The sequence below is a fragment of the Ursus maritimus genome, unplaced genomic scaffold (assembly GCF_017311325.1).
Source record: "Ursus maritimus isolate PB19 unplaced genomic scaffold, ASM1731132v1 scaffold_33, whole genome shotgun sequence".
Lineage (NCBI taxonomy): Eukaryota > Metazoa > Chordata > Mammalia > Carnivora > Ursidae > Ursus > Ursus maritimus.
In genome coordinates, this window is record NW_024425897.1 from 20,423,335 (window position 1) to 20,440,866 (window position 17,532).

At 43.3% G+C, this 17,532-nt stretch overlaps 1 protein-coding gene across 2 annotated transcripts in view; it reads right to left on the reverse strand.

Annotated features, from left to right (window-relative positions):
* Positions 1–17,532, reverse strand: part of PTPN11 (protein tyrosine phosphatase non-receptor type 11) — an 83,748-nt gene that overhangs the window by 35,913 nt on the left and 30,303 nt on the right. For both annotated transcript variants that reach the window (XM_040619908.1, XM_040619907.1), the window contains exons 5-6: positions 13,520–13,636; positions 12,728–12,841 (exon numbers count right to left, since the gene is read on the reverse strand). In XM_040619908.1, coding sequence (XP_040475842.1) covers positions 12,728–12,841; positions 13,520–13,636 — 231 coding nt within the window. The remainder of the gene's footprint in view (positions 1–12,727; positions 12,842–13,519; positions 13,637–17,532) is intronic.

Below are 17,532 nucleotides of genomic sequence, written 5' to 3' on the forward strand. Positions count from 1 at the left end.
GGGGGGGAGGTGCAAAGGAAATAATTGGCTGCTTGATTCAAAACCAACCTGACAGTGAAGCGCTCAAGTGCTCACTTACGAGCCAAACTCCATGCGACAGTTCGCGGGTGGAGGCACAGGCCCAAGCTTGCTCTATAAAAGGCAAATTTCACCCAGGCCCTCCCTGTTCAATCTCCTTCGATGCCCCCCACCCCCGCCTGAGACCAAGTCTAAGCTTTTCAGAACGGCTCACACTCTTCTCTGAGCTAACAGAGGCCTGCCTCTAACCGCAGCTTCTACTCTCCTGTCTGTGCCTCAGCTTCTTCGAGTGTAAAGTGGGGACAGTCCTAATTACCTACCCCGCAGGGCTGGTGCACGAGTTAAGTGAGATTACCGTGGGAAGTGCAGAAACATGCATGTTGGCTGGACCATCTATTCAGGTCGACCAGGGGCTCCCCTCATCCTGCATCAAGCAACCAGTCACCTCTTTCATGGGGATTTGGGGTCTGAATAGCACACAGGCTGAGACAGGCCTTTGGGCCCCAGAGTCTTCCAGAAAGGACAAGCCCATTAGTGCCTGCGTCCCGGGCACAGTCGGCGCTAATTGGCAGCGGCCGGCAGTTGTCACAGATTAATAATGACTAACTGTGTGTCTCCCCCCAGCTCCTTCCTCAGTGCCCATTAGCCCATTCTCATCTATGCCTGGGGCCCCAGTTGTCTGAACACATCTCATTTCCCACAGAGGAAGGCTGCCATCCATCTAGGGTGAGGCTGAAAATAAAAAGAACTCAGAAGGGTGACTTGCCATGCTCTGTCCACGGAGGCCCCCAACTGCACCCGAGATAATCAGCTACCACCTGCTACGGGGTGCTTCCTCCCCAGCACCGGGCTGATGGCTGGAAGGAGCAGAAGACTACCCTACAAGCCTGCCCCTGCAGGCTACAACCCTTTCCTGGTTTATCTTCCACAACCTCTCTCTCACCAGCAGTCCCTGGGGCACAAAAAGCTGCAAACGACCTGTCAAGCTAAATGTCACTGTGTCTCCGTCCCCATTCTCCACTGGGCAGTGGCCAGGATGCTAATGTTAATGACAGGCAGAAAAAGGGACAATGTAAAGCTGGGACACAGGCTGCAAGATACCCCGTTTTGCCCAAGTAATACAAACAAAGAATTTGGATCAAATGATGAACCCTTAAAACGGGCCAGAGGCTAGTTACAGTCTCCTGATTGTGTGTCAAAACAGATTAGAGCCAAAGGGATTCTATCAAATTTTAAGCCTTAAAAAGCATCAAGACAAAGCCAATCCCCTGATCCACATTGTACATTCTCAAGTGCCCCGGAGTTGGGGCGCCTGGCCGGCTCAGTCGCTGGAATGTGCAACTCTTGATCTTAGGGTCATGAGTTCCAGCCCCACTTGGACATAGAGATTACTTAGAAATAAAAAAAATAAAATAATAAAAAAAGTGCCCAGGAGCATGACCAACAGTGGATGGGACAAGCGCTCGCTGCACAGAACCATCCCCTGACATTTATGACCAATGAACGCCCCTGCGTCCGATCTCCCGGGGCCCCTGCCAGCCTAAATGCCAGTAACAGCATCCCCAGTCACTGTAATGACCAAAAGAGACCCTTAAATGACTTCCAAAGCCCTGATAGAAAACCACTGGACCTTGCTCTTGACCAGAATGTCATGAATCCAAATGGAAGAGCAGGATCAAGGAGAGACGGACAGTAAACACAATGGCAGAGCCACACATCGCCAGGTACCATGACAACAGCCCAATGACCATTCTGCCTGCACTGCTCTGAGCGATGAGGACAAATCACAAAAATAACGCCAGTAACCATTAAGGCCAGAGCAAACTGTACAATTACTTTGCTTTTTTTCTTTTTTTTTTAAGATTTTGTTTATTTATTTTGAGAGAGAGAGAGAGAGCTAGAGAGAGCGAGCATGAGCAGGGGGCAGAGGCAGAGGGAAAGAGTGAAGCTGCTGAGCAGGGAGCCCAACATGCAGCTCAATCCCAGGACGCGGAGATCGTGACCTGAGCCGAAGGCAGGCACTTAACCGACTGAGCCACCCAGGCGCCCCAATTACTTTGCTTTTAAAAACAAAACTACAGGGGAGCCTGGGTGGCTGTCAGTAAAGTGTCTGCCTTCAACTCGGGTCATGATCCCAGTGTCCTGGGATCGAGCCCTGCGTCGGGCTCCCTGCTCAGCGGGGGAGCCTGCTTCTGCTTCTCCCTCTGCCTGCCAATCTGCCTGCCTGTGCTCTCTCAAATAAATAAATAAATAAAAATAAAAATAATAAAAACAAAACTACAAAGGTGTATACATTGGATGAGGTCAGGGAGGGGTGGAGATGGAGGAAAGAAGATAAATAAAATGTTGGTAAGCATCAAAGCTGGGTGTTGGGAAAAAGAAGGTCTATCACACTATTATCTCTACTTTTGGGTGTTTGAAAGCTTTGATAATAAAGGAAGGTTTTTTAGAAACAAATTAATAATAAATAAAAATGCAAAAGCTCCTACTAGTTCTCCCCCCCGCCCACACCCCACTCTTGGCAGCGGCCTCCTGAAGGACAGAAACAGAGCTGAGAAAGGCCATCAGGCAGATGGTCTCCCTGGCTCTGACGCCATGAATAATTACTAAGACAGTGGTAACCACCTGGGCAGGATCCAAAACCAGGCCTTCTACCCGTTCTGAATGAACTTCTGTTTTCCTTTGGCATCTGTCCTCTCTGCAGAGGAACGCTGCAATTTCTGATCCCGTCCTCGTCACTGCAAACTCTGCAGTGTCGCCAGGCACCACGGGTGGGTGAAAGCCCCCTCTTCCTGACACCACGCTGCACGGCCTGTCACCATTTCTGCACAGTGGATTTGGGGCAGCTTGTCCTGAACAAGTCCACAGTACCACCCAGGAATGAAAGGGCAGCCGCAGACTCCCAGCACCAGAGAAGGTCCCAAATGATGGATAAGCGCTTATGAAGATGACGGACAAAACCAGCCCAAGATCTGGTCCCCTTCCAGCTGCCTGTTGTAAACCCAGACACCCCTCTTCCTCCAATAAGGTGGAGAATCGGTAGAAAAATGAGTTAAAAAGCACGGCCCCTGTAGAAGCACAGGTTCTGACACACGAAACTGCAGCGAACAGTCAAGACAAATCTGTAATTCAGTGTGGAATTAATTACGTGGTGTGGAATTCAGCGAGTGAGATCCCCAAAAACGACCTGAAGCAGGTTTCTGGAAAGAGCTGAGGCCTGAAGCAGGTGAAGTATTGAGATGGGTCTAAGGAAGAAAGGAAGACATCCTGGCAAGTTAGGGAAGGCAAGCAAACGTGGCTAAGAGGCCAGAGCAGTAGCTCTGGGTGGGTGAAGGAGACCGGCAGATGAGTCTAGAAACCGTGTGTTAGGAAGTGGTGGCAAATGGGGTTAAATGCAGAGTCAGAAAAACAATGGTGGCCTTGAAAACCAGGCAGAAAAACCTTCAACAGCTGAGTGAAAAGAAGCATGGACTTCGAGTCAAGTCTACCCGGAAGTTCACACCACAGCCAACCATTTGCATCCCGGGGACAAGTTTCCCACTTCGCTTTGGACTTCAGTTTTCTCGTCAAAATGCAAAGGCTATGTCTCAGGTAGGAAACAGGGAGCCACTTATGGTTTCTGAGCAGAAGAGCAACAGGAGAAATGCTGAGTGTAGGTTCGCGTGAAGGGTGAATGGAGGGTCAGACGCAGAGGTGAAAAGAACAGCTCATGTCTTCTGGAGTAAGGAGAGCCTGCACCCCCGGTGTCAGGCGAGACGCCGATCTCCACCACTGCCTACCTGGGCGGTCCTGAGCAGGTGCGCTGATCCCTCCGAGCACCCACGAATGCAATGGGATTACTTCCCTAGCCCGATATGCACCAAGTAGACAATAAATGCTAGTTTCCTTCCATCCTCTAAGAGCAGAAAGACATCAGGAAAGTAGAATCAACACCAGTCGGTGAATGGCAAGGTCTGGCAGAAAGGGGACAAAGAGGAGTTAAGAGAGGCTCTGAAGATTCCAGCCCACAGAGCCAAAGGATAAATAACACGAGGCAGCAGAGACAGTGAAGTAAAGGGGGGAATTGGTTTGAAGGGGGAAATAATAGGCCCCTATTTGAATGCTCAAATTTGAAGTGACAGACAGCCAAGAAATGTGGAAGGCATAATTTAAAAGGCAAAACCAGGGGCGCCTGGGTGGCACAGCGGTTGAGCGTCTGCTTTCAGCTCAGGGCGTGATCCCAGCATTATGGGATCGAGCCCCACATCAGGCTCCTCCGCTGTGAGCCTGCTTCTTCCTCTCCCACTCCCCCTGCTTGTGTTCCCTCTCTCGCTGGCTGTCTCTATCTCTGTCAAATAAATAAATAAAATCTTAAAAAAATAATAATAATAAAAGGCAAAACCAGAGCTCAGAAGCACGATAAACTTAGGGGTAACCAGAATAGGTTGAGAATGGATGTGCTCCCCAACGAAGAGCCAATTTCAAGCAAGATGAACAGAGGGCCCAGACCGTGTCTTCGAGAACCACCATAGTCAGGAGAAAAAGCATAAACAGCAAGAGGCACGGGGGGAGGGGGGGGCGGCGCATAAACCAGGTGCATGCTGCCACAGAGAAACCAAGAAAAGAAAACTGTGGGAATGAGGAGCTGGACAGTGGTCTCCAAAGCGGCACCCGGGAAAGAGAAGCTAAAGCGAAGACTATTTGTACAACAGTAAGAAAGCCACTGGGGCCTTCCACCAGTGTTCTCTCCGTATGTTGGAAGAAGTCAGGTCCCAAGGTGAAACAGGCAGGAGCTAGGAAGAAATGGAGGCCTCAGCACTGGCCCCCTCGACGAAGAAGACAGAGGACGATGGAGGATGCCGAAAGAAGCAAGGTCATTTAAGGGCAAAAGGGAAAACGTGAGGCAGAGATGATAACGTTCCAGAAAGCACCTTCGTTCTTATTCTCTGGGAAGATGTCAAGCGGCTCCAGCAAACTGAAACAACCCTAAAGAGAAAAACCTGACACTGGAGGGGCAAAGAACTGAACAAAGAGAGACGCTTAAAGAGAAACAGTCCAAAGGAAGCAAAAGAATTTCTCCAGAATGGAGCATTTAGCTTGTGGAATAAAACCTCTGGCCACGGCAAGGCTCTGCCCACAGGAAGGCAGCAGCTCTTCTATTAAGCAACTGGGACTTCAGGCCTACGTGGAAAATCCTGGCTGCCCCTCTGGCCTGCCGTCCTGGAACATCGTTCAGCACAAGGCTGGAGCCCTGGTTGGGGGCTGCTGTTCAGTGTGCTGGGGCTCAGTCGCCGAGGGGAAGAATTCTGCTAGAGATCACCAGCAAGATTTATTATTCTAGACACAGCTTTGGGGTGCAGTTAAAGTCTTGTTTCCATAAAACCTAACCAGCTCCAAGTAGAATTTATAGCTCCCCTGAGCAGGATGTAATCACTTTAAAGAAATCAAACTGGACTGTGGGTTTGAAGACAGGCATGAGCTCCTCCTGGAGACACATCGGTTGGCAGAGCGGCTGGCGGGATCCAGGACATCTGTGTAGCTGTCAGGGAAATGACTGCAATGCCCATGCAGACGGAACACAGCTTCAGACCACGACACAAAGAGACTTGCGTAACAGGAGGAGGATGGGCTTTAAAAACAACAATCAAATTACTAAGGAAAACAAGCTTTACAGCACCGGGAAAAAATAACTTCGGTTAATATGATGCTGTGTGGGGTTTGTATGGCTATGTGTTATACATCTGGTTTTGTTTCTTTTTTTTAAGTCAGAAACAGGAGGTTCAAAGCTAAAATCTTCCTGAAATTCATTCCTGCCACCCTGAATTAGATCCTCTTGGGCAAGTGTGTAGACGTAAGTGTGTAGTCTCGAAAACGAAAATGTGCACTCACAATCCTCGAGCAGGGCCTCCACAGGAAAACTGCATGGAAATAAGGAGGAACATCTCAGAGCAAAGCCTGGAATATTCCTTCATCCTTTTTAAGCATCAGAAAGCTGTTCCCTATTGAATATAGAGAGTCTGAATCCAATACTTCTCTCTCTCTCTCTCCTGAACACAACTTCCACACTCAATACAAACACATCCTTTGTGTCTGCCGTGTGCCAGGCTCTCCTGTAGTCTCCCCTTGGGGCTGCAGGAAACAAGACAGGACCACCTGTCCTGGAGGGGCCAAGGACTGCTTTGGGTTCTTTTCTTAGGATAATATGCACACGAGAGACCTTAAATAGCAGAATCGAAATGTCTCTCTTTATCTGTTCTCCCTTAGTCTCATTTCAGCAAAACCTCTTGTTATTCCAACAGACCTAGTGACATCATCTGCTTCTGCGAATTCATGGTACAAGAGACAAGCATGAAAACAACAGCCACACAGAGTCCCCGTGAACTCCAAGGAGAGCAAGGATTATCAAGGGAAGGGCTGCTACTAGGTGCACCCGTAATAAGAACCGAGCCAGGCATGCAGACAGGGATCCAGGAAGGTCTCCCTGAGAAAATGACCCTGAGGCTGGGACCTGAGGAGTGCTAGTAAGGTGAAGTGAGAAAGGAACACCTCAGTACAAGCCCACCCATAACACCACATGAACAATCATATTCCCATCAGACATCTAACAGGCAGTTCCAGCTTTACTATGTCCAAAATGCAAGTCGACCACCTGCCCCAAACCCATTCCTCCCAGTCTCCCCATCTCAGTAAACCGTGACTCCACCCTAGCAATTGCTCAAGCCAAAAACTTTGATCGGATCCTTGCCTTAGCTCCATCGTATACCACACAGTCCATCAACTCTACCTTCAAAATGTCTCGGGAGCCCAACCACCTCCACTGCTGCTACCCTGAACCAAACCACTGCCATTTCTCTGCTCCGATCACTGCAATCTGCCTCTTTGCTGGTCTCCCTGCTTCTATCCACCCCTTACAGAGGGTGTCTCATGTGGTAGCCAGAGTGCTCTCATCCCTCCTATGCTCAGAACCCTGCACAGACAGACTTTGTATCTTTCTCCAAGTAAAAGCCAATGACCTTACACTGTAAGTATTACAGTACTTGGAAGAGAGTGCAAATACCCTATAAATGCAGCCATGCAACATGCACCTCACCGAGACGCACAAGGGCTGAGCTTGGGTTTCAGGTAAGGCATATCGCAGGCACAAAATTCTAAGGTCATAACCTGCCTTTTCATTTACGCATTGAGTATCTCATTTTAGCAGAACTTTACTTCATTACAACAAATCTAGAACTATTATCCACCTCTTCACGTTTATAAGCAGAGATATGCAGGAGACACAAGATGTTTACACAGATCAAACATGCAAAGTCCCTAGGAAAAAATCAGACTTGGGGTCACAACGTCCTCATCCTACAACATACTCTAGAAGATTAACAACCTGAATTTATTTTAGAAGCAAAGGAGAAAAGACCCAAAGAGCTTCACAAGAGACTTTGTATTTAAGATGCGTCAAACGCAGAGGTAATTTATAAGTGTCTTCTGGGGTAACATACCTGAAAGGACACACAGAATTTTATAGATAACAAAGAACGGGCATAGAGACAAACAAAACAGCTGTTAGAGTGAAGTCACGAAAGGCATTGCAATTTAGGAGCTCTGGTTCACTTTTAAAGACCATCAGAACACATGGTAAGAAGGAACTGATCCCAAATTTATCAGCTCCCAGGAAACAACTAAAGTATGATCTCTAAAATAATAATGCCTTGCTGCCTTGCTGTTGGGATCAAACTTCAGTTTCAGAGGATTTAGATTATAATGAGTCTCTGCTTGCACACGTTTAATTTTTTCTATAAGGGTTTGGTTCTGTTCTTAGCCATATTTCCCTGGCCCCAAACTAAAGGGCAATTTTTTTAAACTAACTGGATTTGAGAAGCAGGTACCCAAGAGATCCAGAAAGCAGACCATCTAGCTTCAGTTATCAAATTTAATGTTAGTAACTCAACTTAGCACATCAGACTGACCTCTACGGAGAACAGACATGATCTTGTTTTTTCCATTTCCCCCAAAAGCCAACTCAATTCCCCTCGCCTTTGTTGTTAATGGTGTACAAAAGATGACCTGAATTTGAAATGTCACAGAGTAAAACTGTCAGGTTAGCATTTAGAATCAACCTTCTTTTTCCAAGGCCAGAAAAGTCAGGTCAGGAGTTGTTCTAAGTTCGCGTCTTGACCCCACCAACAGGATCATGAAAAACACCCTACTGCCACAAGCTCTCTGGGAAGATCTGACTTTGTTTCCCTAAGCATTGCCTAAGTGAACTTAGTGCTCCAAAACCCACCACTACGACAGACACCCACTTCACTGCTGTCATTTTTTTGAAGGATCATAGTCACTGTAAAGGAAAAGTAGTGTGTACAAATGATCGCGTTGGCTACTATTTTAAAAGAATGCGTAAGATGACATGGATCTGGATTATAAAATAGTTCACTATTTCTTTTTTTTCTTTTTTTTCAGATTTTATTTATTTATTTGACAGAGAGACAGCCAGCGAGAGAGGGAACACAGGCAGGGGGAGTGGGAGAGGAAGAAGCAGGCTCCCAGCGGAGGAGCCCGATGTGGGGCTCGATCCCAGAACGCCAGGATCACGCCCTGAGCCGAAGGCAGACGCTTAATGACTGAGCCACCAGGCGCCCCAATAGTTCACTATTTCTTACCTTTACCAAGAAGGTTCAACATCTTTCAATTTTAATTAAAAACAGCATTTTTCAGGCTTTAAATATACTAATTCCAAAATCATGTATAATAACATAATGAAAACTAAAGATGAGTAACAACCATTGTGTTTTTTAAAGTAAAACATTAAAAAATGTTAATATTAACAACAGTCAGCTAAAATGGGGAAAGATGCATGCACAAGGCTACTCGTTGTACTCTCTCTGCGATACACTTTGAAACTATCCAAATGCCCATCGATAGGCTGAATGAACGATGGTACCTCCACATAATGGAGTACTATGCAGTAAAAATAAATAAAGACTATCTCTAGATAACACTGTGGAGTCATCTCCAGGATGGAGAAAACAGCAAGGCTGGAAAAAAACATGTAAAGTTATGCTACTATTTATCTACGAAAGAGTGGGGATAAGGAAATATATACATACTTGCTTTGCTCAAAATTTAAAATGTAATGATAAACCACAACTTCTTTAAAAATGGCTATAAATATAGGGAGAAAAGCACAGGGGTAGAAGGTAGATTTCTCTAAATACACTTTATAAGTTTGACTTTAGGATCAAAGACAACATTTCATATACTTATAAATAAAATTTCTAAAATCCAAACCTAAAATGAAACCCATAACCTAATTATATATCCAGTTAGTTTACAACCACACAGAGAAGACTATTACGAATGAGTTTAAAGCATAGGAATGAGACTAGCCATCCCTGAAGGATCTACCCTAAGAGGTATTGTTTTTGTTGTTCTTTAATAGAAAAAAATATTAAACCGTTTGTAGTCATCACAACTCAGCAAAATCTAGACCATAAGGAACTTTCAGGACAAAGAACCTGCCGTCTCCAACAACAACATCATCAACAAAAAAGAGGATGCTACGATCTGAATATTTGCGTCCCCCCAGAATTCACGCTGAATGAAATTCTAGCCCCCAAAGCTGACGATATTAAGAGGTGGGGTAACCTTATAAAAAAGACCCCACAGGAACGCCTGGGTGGCTCAGTCAGTTGAGTTTCTGACTCTTGATTTCGGCTCAGGTCATGATCTCAGAGTCATAGGATTAAGCTTGGGATTCTCTCTCTCCTCCCCCTCTGTCCCTTTCTCTCACCTCCCTACCCCGCTCGTGTGCATGCAACACACCCTCTTTCTCTAAAAAAAAAAGAAAGAAAGACCCCACAGAGCTCCCCCATCCCTTCTGCCATGCGAGCATACAAGAAGTCTACAACCCCGAAGAGGGCCCTCACCTGACCATGCTGGCACCCTATCTCAGACCTCCGAACCATGACAAATACATTTCTGTTTATAAACTACCCAGCCTGTGGTATTTTGCTATAGCGGCCTGAACACAACAAGACAAGGGAGAGGGAGAAGAAGGAAGGGGGGAAGAAAGGATGGAAGGGAGCCAACATATTAAAAGAGACAGAACACTTTTAAAAGAGATGTGTAAGCTTATCTGAATCATAATCAACAAATTTTTTAAAGTTATAAAACAACTAGCATAATACAGTGATATCTCATGAACTTCTATTATTTTCTTCTAGAACAGTATTTTAATTTTTTAAGAATTCCATAAATACAAAAGTATTTATGAATAAAATAATAATCATTGGCAAAGTTGATAATGATGCATGGGGGTTCTTTATATAAATCTATTTTATACAATACATCCAAAAATTTTTTTTAATCAAGTAGGAAAAAGCACTTCTTGATTCACACAAACTGTGTGTATGTGCACACATGCATGCGTGGCAATCTGGAAAATGTGAACAGTGACTGACATCCATTAATGTTAAGGAATTATCATTAATAGTTTTAGGTATAAGAATGATATTTTGGTTAAAATCTTTTGAAATGGGGTGTCTGGGTGGCTTAGTCGGTTAAGCGTCTGCTTTCGGCTCAGGTCATGATCCCAGGGTCCTGGGATCGAGCCCCACATTGGGCTCCCTGCTCAGCAGGAAGCCTGCTTCTCCCTCTGCGTCTGTGCTTGCTCTCTCTCACTCCGGCTCACTCTTTCTCTCTCTCAAATAAATAAATAAAATCTTAAAAAATAAATAAATAAATAAGCACATAAGTAAAATCTTCTGAAATCAAATAGTTACAGGTGAAAAAACACCTGGAATTTGCTTCAACATAAGCCAAAGCTAGGGGTGCCTGGGTGTCTCAGTTGTCTGAGCATCCAACTTCTGGTTTTGGCTCAGGTCATGATCTCAAGGTTGTGGGATTGGGCCCTGTATCGGGCTCCATGCTCCGCGTGGAATCTGCTTAGATTCTCTTTCTCCCTCTCCCTCTGTCCTCTCCCACCCACTCTCACTCACTCTCTCTCTCTCAAAATGAGTAAATAAAATCTTAAAAAAAAAAAAAGATAAGCCAAGGCTGGGGGAATCAGTGGGGAACAGTTAAAAAAGACTGGCCAGGGCGCCTGGGTGGCTCAGTCGGTTAAGCATCTGCCTTCAGCTCAGGTCATGATCCCGGGGTCCTGGGACCGAGTCCCTCATCGGGCTCCCTGCTCCACGGGGAGCCTGCTTCTTCTCTCCCACTCCCCCTGCTTGTGCTCTCTCTGTCAAATAAATAAATAAAATCTTTAAATTAAAAACAAAAAAGACTGGCCGTATATCAATTGTTAATGCTCAGTGACAGACACATGGCTATGATCATGCTCTTCTCTCTGCTTCTGTATATATTTGAAATTTTGCATAATAAAAAGTTTTGAAAAATAGGTTCACCATTCAAATTTTAATGTAAGCTTTACAAAATTTCTGTACTTATCCATCCTACCTCATGAGGCTTTATGAAGACTACATGAAATGAATGAAATAAAGTGAATGTAATCAAAATGAACAAAATGCTGTCCTTTACTTTCTCCACTGGCAGGACAGAATGAGGAGAGCGCTGAGCTTGAAGTTTAAAAATTCTGACCCATTACGTTGATCATCTCTTTCTCGGTGATGCCCTTCATCACTGTAGTCCCTCCCTCAACTAGAAGCTCCTTAAAGACAGACACCCTGTCTATCTTGTTCGCAACGGCGTTCTCAGTGATTAACTCAATGTCTGGTACGAACGAATAAACCTGAGCTCAAGTTCCTGTTCAGCAATGTGGAGCGAGGACTAGGACTGTTCTATTCTGCACCCAACCTCAGTGCTGCAGTGCAATCACTATTTACTTAACCTCCCCAAGTCTCAGGCTCCTCCTCTGTAAAATGGAAATAATGTCTATCTCAACAAGTTGATCTGACCTGCTGCGGTTTCAAGGACTTCATGTGGCCATTTATCCATTCGTCCCACTAATATTTATGGATTCCAAAGTCTTACAGAAAGTATGGAATAGTCTATCATTCCCATAAACAGAACAGTAACAATAAAATGACACAAACGTTAGCTAAATGTAAATACCCATTCAACGAAGATTTACGGAGTTTCCACCGTGTACTAGGCACTGTGCCACATGCTAGGGTAACTTCGAAGGTAAGTATGGTACAATTCTTGTTTTGGGGGAAGTCTTCAGTCAAACAGATGAGAAGAGAGAGGACTGGTGAGTGACATACCACAGTGAAACAGGAACACAGCACATTCCCTCCGGAGACATTGTCCTACCCAAGTTGGTTTCAGGAAAGAAATCAGTTCACTTAACTTCCCAAAGTTATAAATGTCAACTCCCAAATTAAAACTGCTATGAGGTATTTCACTTTTACTTATTCACGGCAATAAGGCTATAGATTCTTTCTAAAGAAGCCAGCCAATGCTGGAAATCTTCCAAAGGAATTAGATCCTTTTGTTTTTCTGGGTTTTTGCCAGCAGCCCAAACCAAAAGAGCCAAATGGAGCTATTGGCTCATCCATTTAATATTAACTGCCAGCTCCCTTCTCCCAGAACACAATGCCCTTCTATTTCAAAGAAGCCCCCTCAGCAACTTGTTCCATATCAATCAATGGCTGAATTAAGAAAGAACACAGATTCAAGTCTTTCAGATCCAACTCCAAATACAAGGCCAACTTCTCTCTCATTAAAAATAGGATTTAATAAACTCATGTAAAAAAAATTTTTTTTAATAACTTACCTCAAATTCTTCCCAAAAGCCTTGTTTGACTTTATCTGTGGTCTCAGCTAATTTGCTTAGTTCTCGAACCCGACTTTCTATTTCAGCAGCATTGATACGTGTTGTGTTGAGGGGCTAATCAAATTCAGCAGTTGGTGTGAAATGAAGAAAGTATTACAAAAAAAAAAGTGTTAATGCAAAAAAAAAAAGAGAGAGAGAGTTCCATGTTGATAATTCATAAGGCAAGGACAGGAAATTCAAAGGACACAGTAATTCACAATAAAAGTTTTCAAATACAGTTTCACTTTCTTTTCTATTTTGTGAGGAAATAGATCTTTCTTCAATCTCCACACATACTTTACTCTGCTAATATAGATTCAAACCTATTTTTCTTTAAAAACAGACCACAAAATTATTTAGAGAGATGATATAATCTGCCACTAGGTAAACTTTGAAAGAGAAATAACTCCAAAGTGAGGACGTGTAATCGCCAAAGGTAACCAAAGGTAGATCTTGAAGGCAAACTTGGTAAAAGCTTGCTTTAAAAACTCTATGAGGCCTTTTAGAGATACACGTGGAGATAATCATGGAAATGATGTAACATCTAAATTTGTTTCCAAATCCCACAGGAGGAGGGCAGTGAGCACAGTAACAGTGAAACAAGAGTTGGTAAACTGACCACAGTTGAAGCTGGGTGAGGGCTGTGTGGAGGTTCATGAGACTGTTCCACTACTCTATATTTAGAATATTCGATATTAGGATTTTTTTCAAACTTTATAAGGAGATGGAGCTTTACCTTTCCAACATGCTCACCTGCTTGAGTTGTAGTACTGTGCCCAATGTCTCCACCATGGGATTCTTCTTGTAATGCTCCACAAGGTCTGTCAAAGAGTCAAACCGTTCTCCTCCACCAACATCATATTTCAGTTCCTTTCAAGACCAAAAAAAAAAAAATCCTGCTTATTACCTTTATGCTAAATTGCTGTTTTTCCCAACTGAAGTACAGAGACTGACTCTCCCCCTAAGCTCAAACAGTGGCAGTAGTACAAGGGAGAGGAAGCGAGGATGATGGGACTGGAAAGGCTGACCCAAGGGGAAAGAGCTGACTGTGAGGTGTGAGCAGCTCTAGGTAAAGTATCTCTCAGCAACTAGGGTAGAAAAAATTGTCCCCTTCGTAAGTTAACTAAGTAGCCAAAGAAATGAAAAACAGTATTCTTTACTATTTACTTACACATAGAGGCTAAGAAACTATACGGCAGGCTGCTGAAGAGAAGGTAAATAACAACTTCTCTCTAAAACGTAACAAACTCCAAGGCTGGGTAGACAGCACTGAAGGCCAACGTACATGTCTCTACTTTCCTCTCCTTCTTCTTCTTTTTTTTTTTTTATTATGTTAGTCACCATACAGTACATCCTTAATTTTTGATGTAGTGTTCCGTGATTCATTGTCTGCGTATAACACCCTGTGCTCCATGCAATACGTGCCCTCCTTAATATCCATCACTGGGCTAGCCAATCCCCCCACCCCCCTCCCCTGTGAAACCCTCCATTTGTTTCCCGGAGTCCATAGTCTCTCCCTACTTTCCTCTTCTAATGAAAATTTAAAAGGGAAATTATAAACAGAGGCCAGGAAATTTTTTCTGACAAAAAGGTCAAAATAGGCTATTTAAGGGAAACAACAGGAAAAGATGTTATTATTATTAAGAAAATACAATACCCTAGAAATTATATATGAAGATATCTGGGTACGATCTTTTCTTTAAAAATAAAACTGTGATGAGAGGGTGGGGAAGAAGCACCTTCAGAATGACAAAGTAAGGACCTCTGAAAATCCATTCTTCCATAAAAGCAAGAAAAACATTAGTAAAGGGACGCCTGGGTGGCTCAGTCAGTTAAGCAGCTCCCTTTGGTTCGGGTCATGATCCCAGGGTCCTGGGATTGAGTCCCACATCAGGCTCCCTCCTCAGCGGGTAATCTGCTTCTACCTCTGCCACTACCCTGCTTGTGCGCTCGCTCTCTCTCTCTCTCTGACAAATAAACAAATAAAGATTCTTTAAAAAAAAAAAAAGCCTGAGAAACAAACTGAGGGCTTCAGAGGGGAGGGGGGGTGGGGGAATGGGATAGGGTGGTGATGGGTAGTAAGGAGGGCACGTATTGCATGGTGCACTGGGTGTTATATGCAACTAATGAATCATGGAACTTTACATCAAAAAATAAATAATAAAAATAAAAATTAAAAAATAAATTGATCAAAAACATTCAAATAAAAAAAAAAAGCCACTAGTAAAAACTGTCCTTGAATTTTCCAGAACTCTGGAAATTAACCAAGAACTTGCAACAGTCCAAGGAACATTTATTCAAGAAAAATGACTGAATCTTGGTAAGGAGCAAACCGCAGCATTTTAACTTGCCCTATATTTCCATTTATCTCTCCCTAGCTCTTCTATAGCCTTGAAAACCAACAGCCTCATAACCACAGTAGCTGTGAAAGCCAGCAACCTAGCACAGCTAGAGGGGACAGAATGAATTTGGGAGCTCTCGAGAGACCTATCTCCAGAGAAAAATCCCTACAGGCAAACCTTGTTTTATTGCACTCTGCAGATATATATTTTTTACAAATTAAAGGTTTGTGGCAACCCTGCATCAAGCAAGTCTATTTGCAGCCATTTTCCCAACAGTATTTGCTCACTTTGTGTCTCTGTGTCGCATTTTGGTAATTCTTTCAGTATTTCAAACTTCTTCATTATTATTAATATATTTGTTATGGTGATCTGTGATCACTGATTATGACTCACTGAAAGCTCAGATGATGGTTAGCACTTTTTAGCAATAAAGTATTTTTTAATTAAGGTATGTTGTCCAAAAAAAAGTATATTGTCTATTGTTTTTCAGACATAATGCTACTACACACTTAATAAACTACAGTATAGTATGGCATAAACATAACTTATATATGCACTGGGAAACCAAAAAATTAATTTGACTTGTTTTATTGCAATATTCATTTCACTGCAGTGGTCTGGAATTGAACCCATAATATCTCTGAGATATACCTGTACTTGGCCTATTTAGCAGCTCCCTGGAAAAGTCCTATTTTCAGAGCCTGTGTTTATTTGACCTGACTTAGAGCTCGCTCAGCCCTGTCTTCAGGGGATCTGCCCAAAACAATCAGCAGCAACTGTTTAATATCACAGCAGCCTGCGGTGGCAATACCAGTTAAGGCAAATAAGAGACTGACCAAAATGAAAAAAGGAAAATCTAGGCGATGCCCACAGAGGGCTTAGAAAACCTCTTAACACAGAGAGACAAACCAAGAAACAGACTCCTAATTATAGAGAACAAACTGATGGTTACCAGAGAGGAGGCAGGTCGGAGGATGGGGGAAATAGGTGACATGGATTAAGGAATGCACTTGTGATGAGCACCGGCTTTTGTATGGACAAGCTGAATCACATATCGTACACCTGAAACTAATATTACACTATATATTAACTAAATGGAATTTAAATTAAAAGCTAAAAAAAAAATTCTAACATATTCTTGAGAAGCTAGAAAGCTATGTGTACGTGCAGGGCTGCGTGAAGTCCAGGGAGGATCCAAGAAAAACCTAATCTTTGCCTCTAGATGACCTTGAGGTTCTGCACAAACAGAAAGCAAGGCAGAGTTGTAATCTGCCAGAGCACTGAAACTGTGCCCCAACACACACACACACACACACACACACAGCCCCCTTGGCAAAGGCAGAGAGACTTAATGGTTCACGGCATTTAAGGAAATCTCTGTCCAATCATTAACTGACCACTAAGCTAACCAAGCAAAGACTCTGGTGGCTACACATGGCAAAGAATAAAGGAAACTCACGAAACACAGCAAGAGCAACAATAACTACAGCAACAATAAAAAGCAGCAACAACAAACCCTGGAAAAGATGGCATCTGATTTCCAGAATCACATTATATTACTTAAAATGTCTAGTTTCCAACAAAAAAATTAGGAAACATGCAAAGAAACAGTAAAGTATGGACCAAACATAGGGGGGAAAAGCACTCAATAGAAACTGTCCTTGAGACAGCCCAGATAAAGACTTGAAATCAGCTAGTATAAATATGTTCAAAGATCTAAAGGAAACTGTCTTTACAAATTAAAAGAAAATATGAGGATGTTGTCTCACCAAATAGCATCACAAAAATCTGTACACAAATGTTCACAGAAGCATTATTCATAACAGCCAAAATGCCCATAAATTTTTAATGGATAAACAAAACGTACTCTAGCCATACAACGGAATATTTGACAACAGTTTTTTGACACACACCACAATATGGATAAACCTTGAAGACATTATGCAAAGCAAAAGAAACCAGAAGCAAAAGCCACATATTATATGATTCCATCTGTATGAAACAACCCAAACTGGCATATCCATAAAAACAAAAAGTAGATGAGTGGATGGTGAGAGCTGGAGGGAGGGGAAATAATGGGGAGCGACTGGTAATGGACACAGGGTTTCTTTTTGGGGTAATGAAAATGTTCTGGAATTAGTGTCGGTAGCTGCATAATATGTGCATATACCAAAAACTTGTCCACTTTAAAAGGGTGAATTGTATGGTATGTGAATCGTACCTCAATAAAGCTGGGGGTTTTTAATATATATTTAATTTAATTTAAAAACTGACGCATAAGTGAGTAGACAGTTTCTTCCTAGGAAAGTTTGACATAGTTGACCAAGAATCAACCTCCTTAGTCCTGTCACCACATTAAAAACAAGAAATGGTGAGTTCAGGGGCGCCTGGCTGGTTCAGTTGGTAGAGCACGTGACTCTTCTC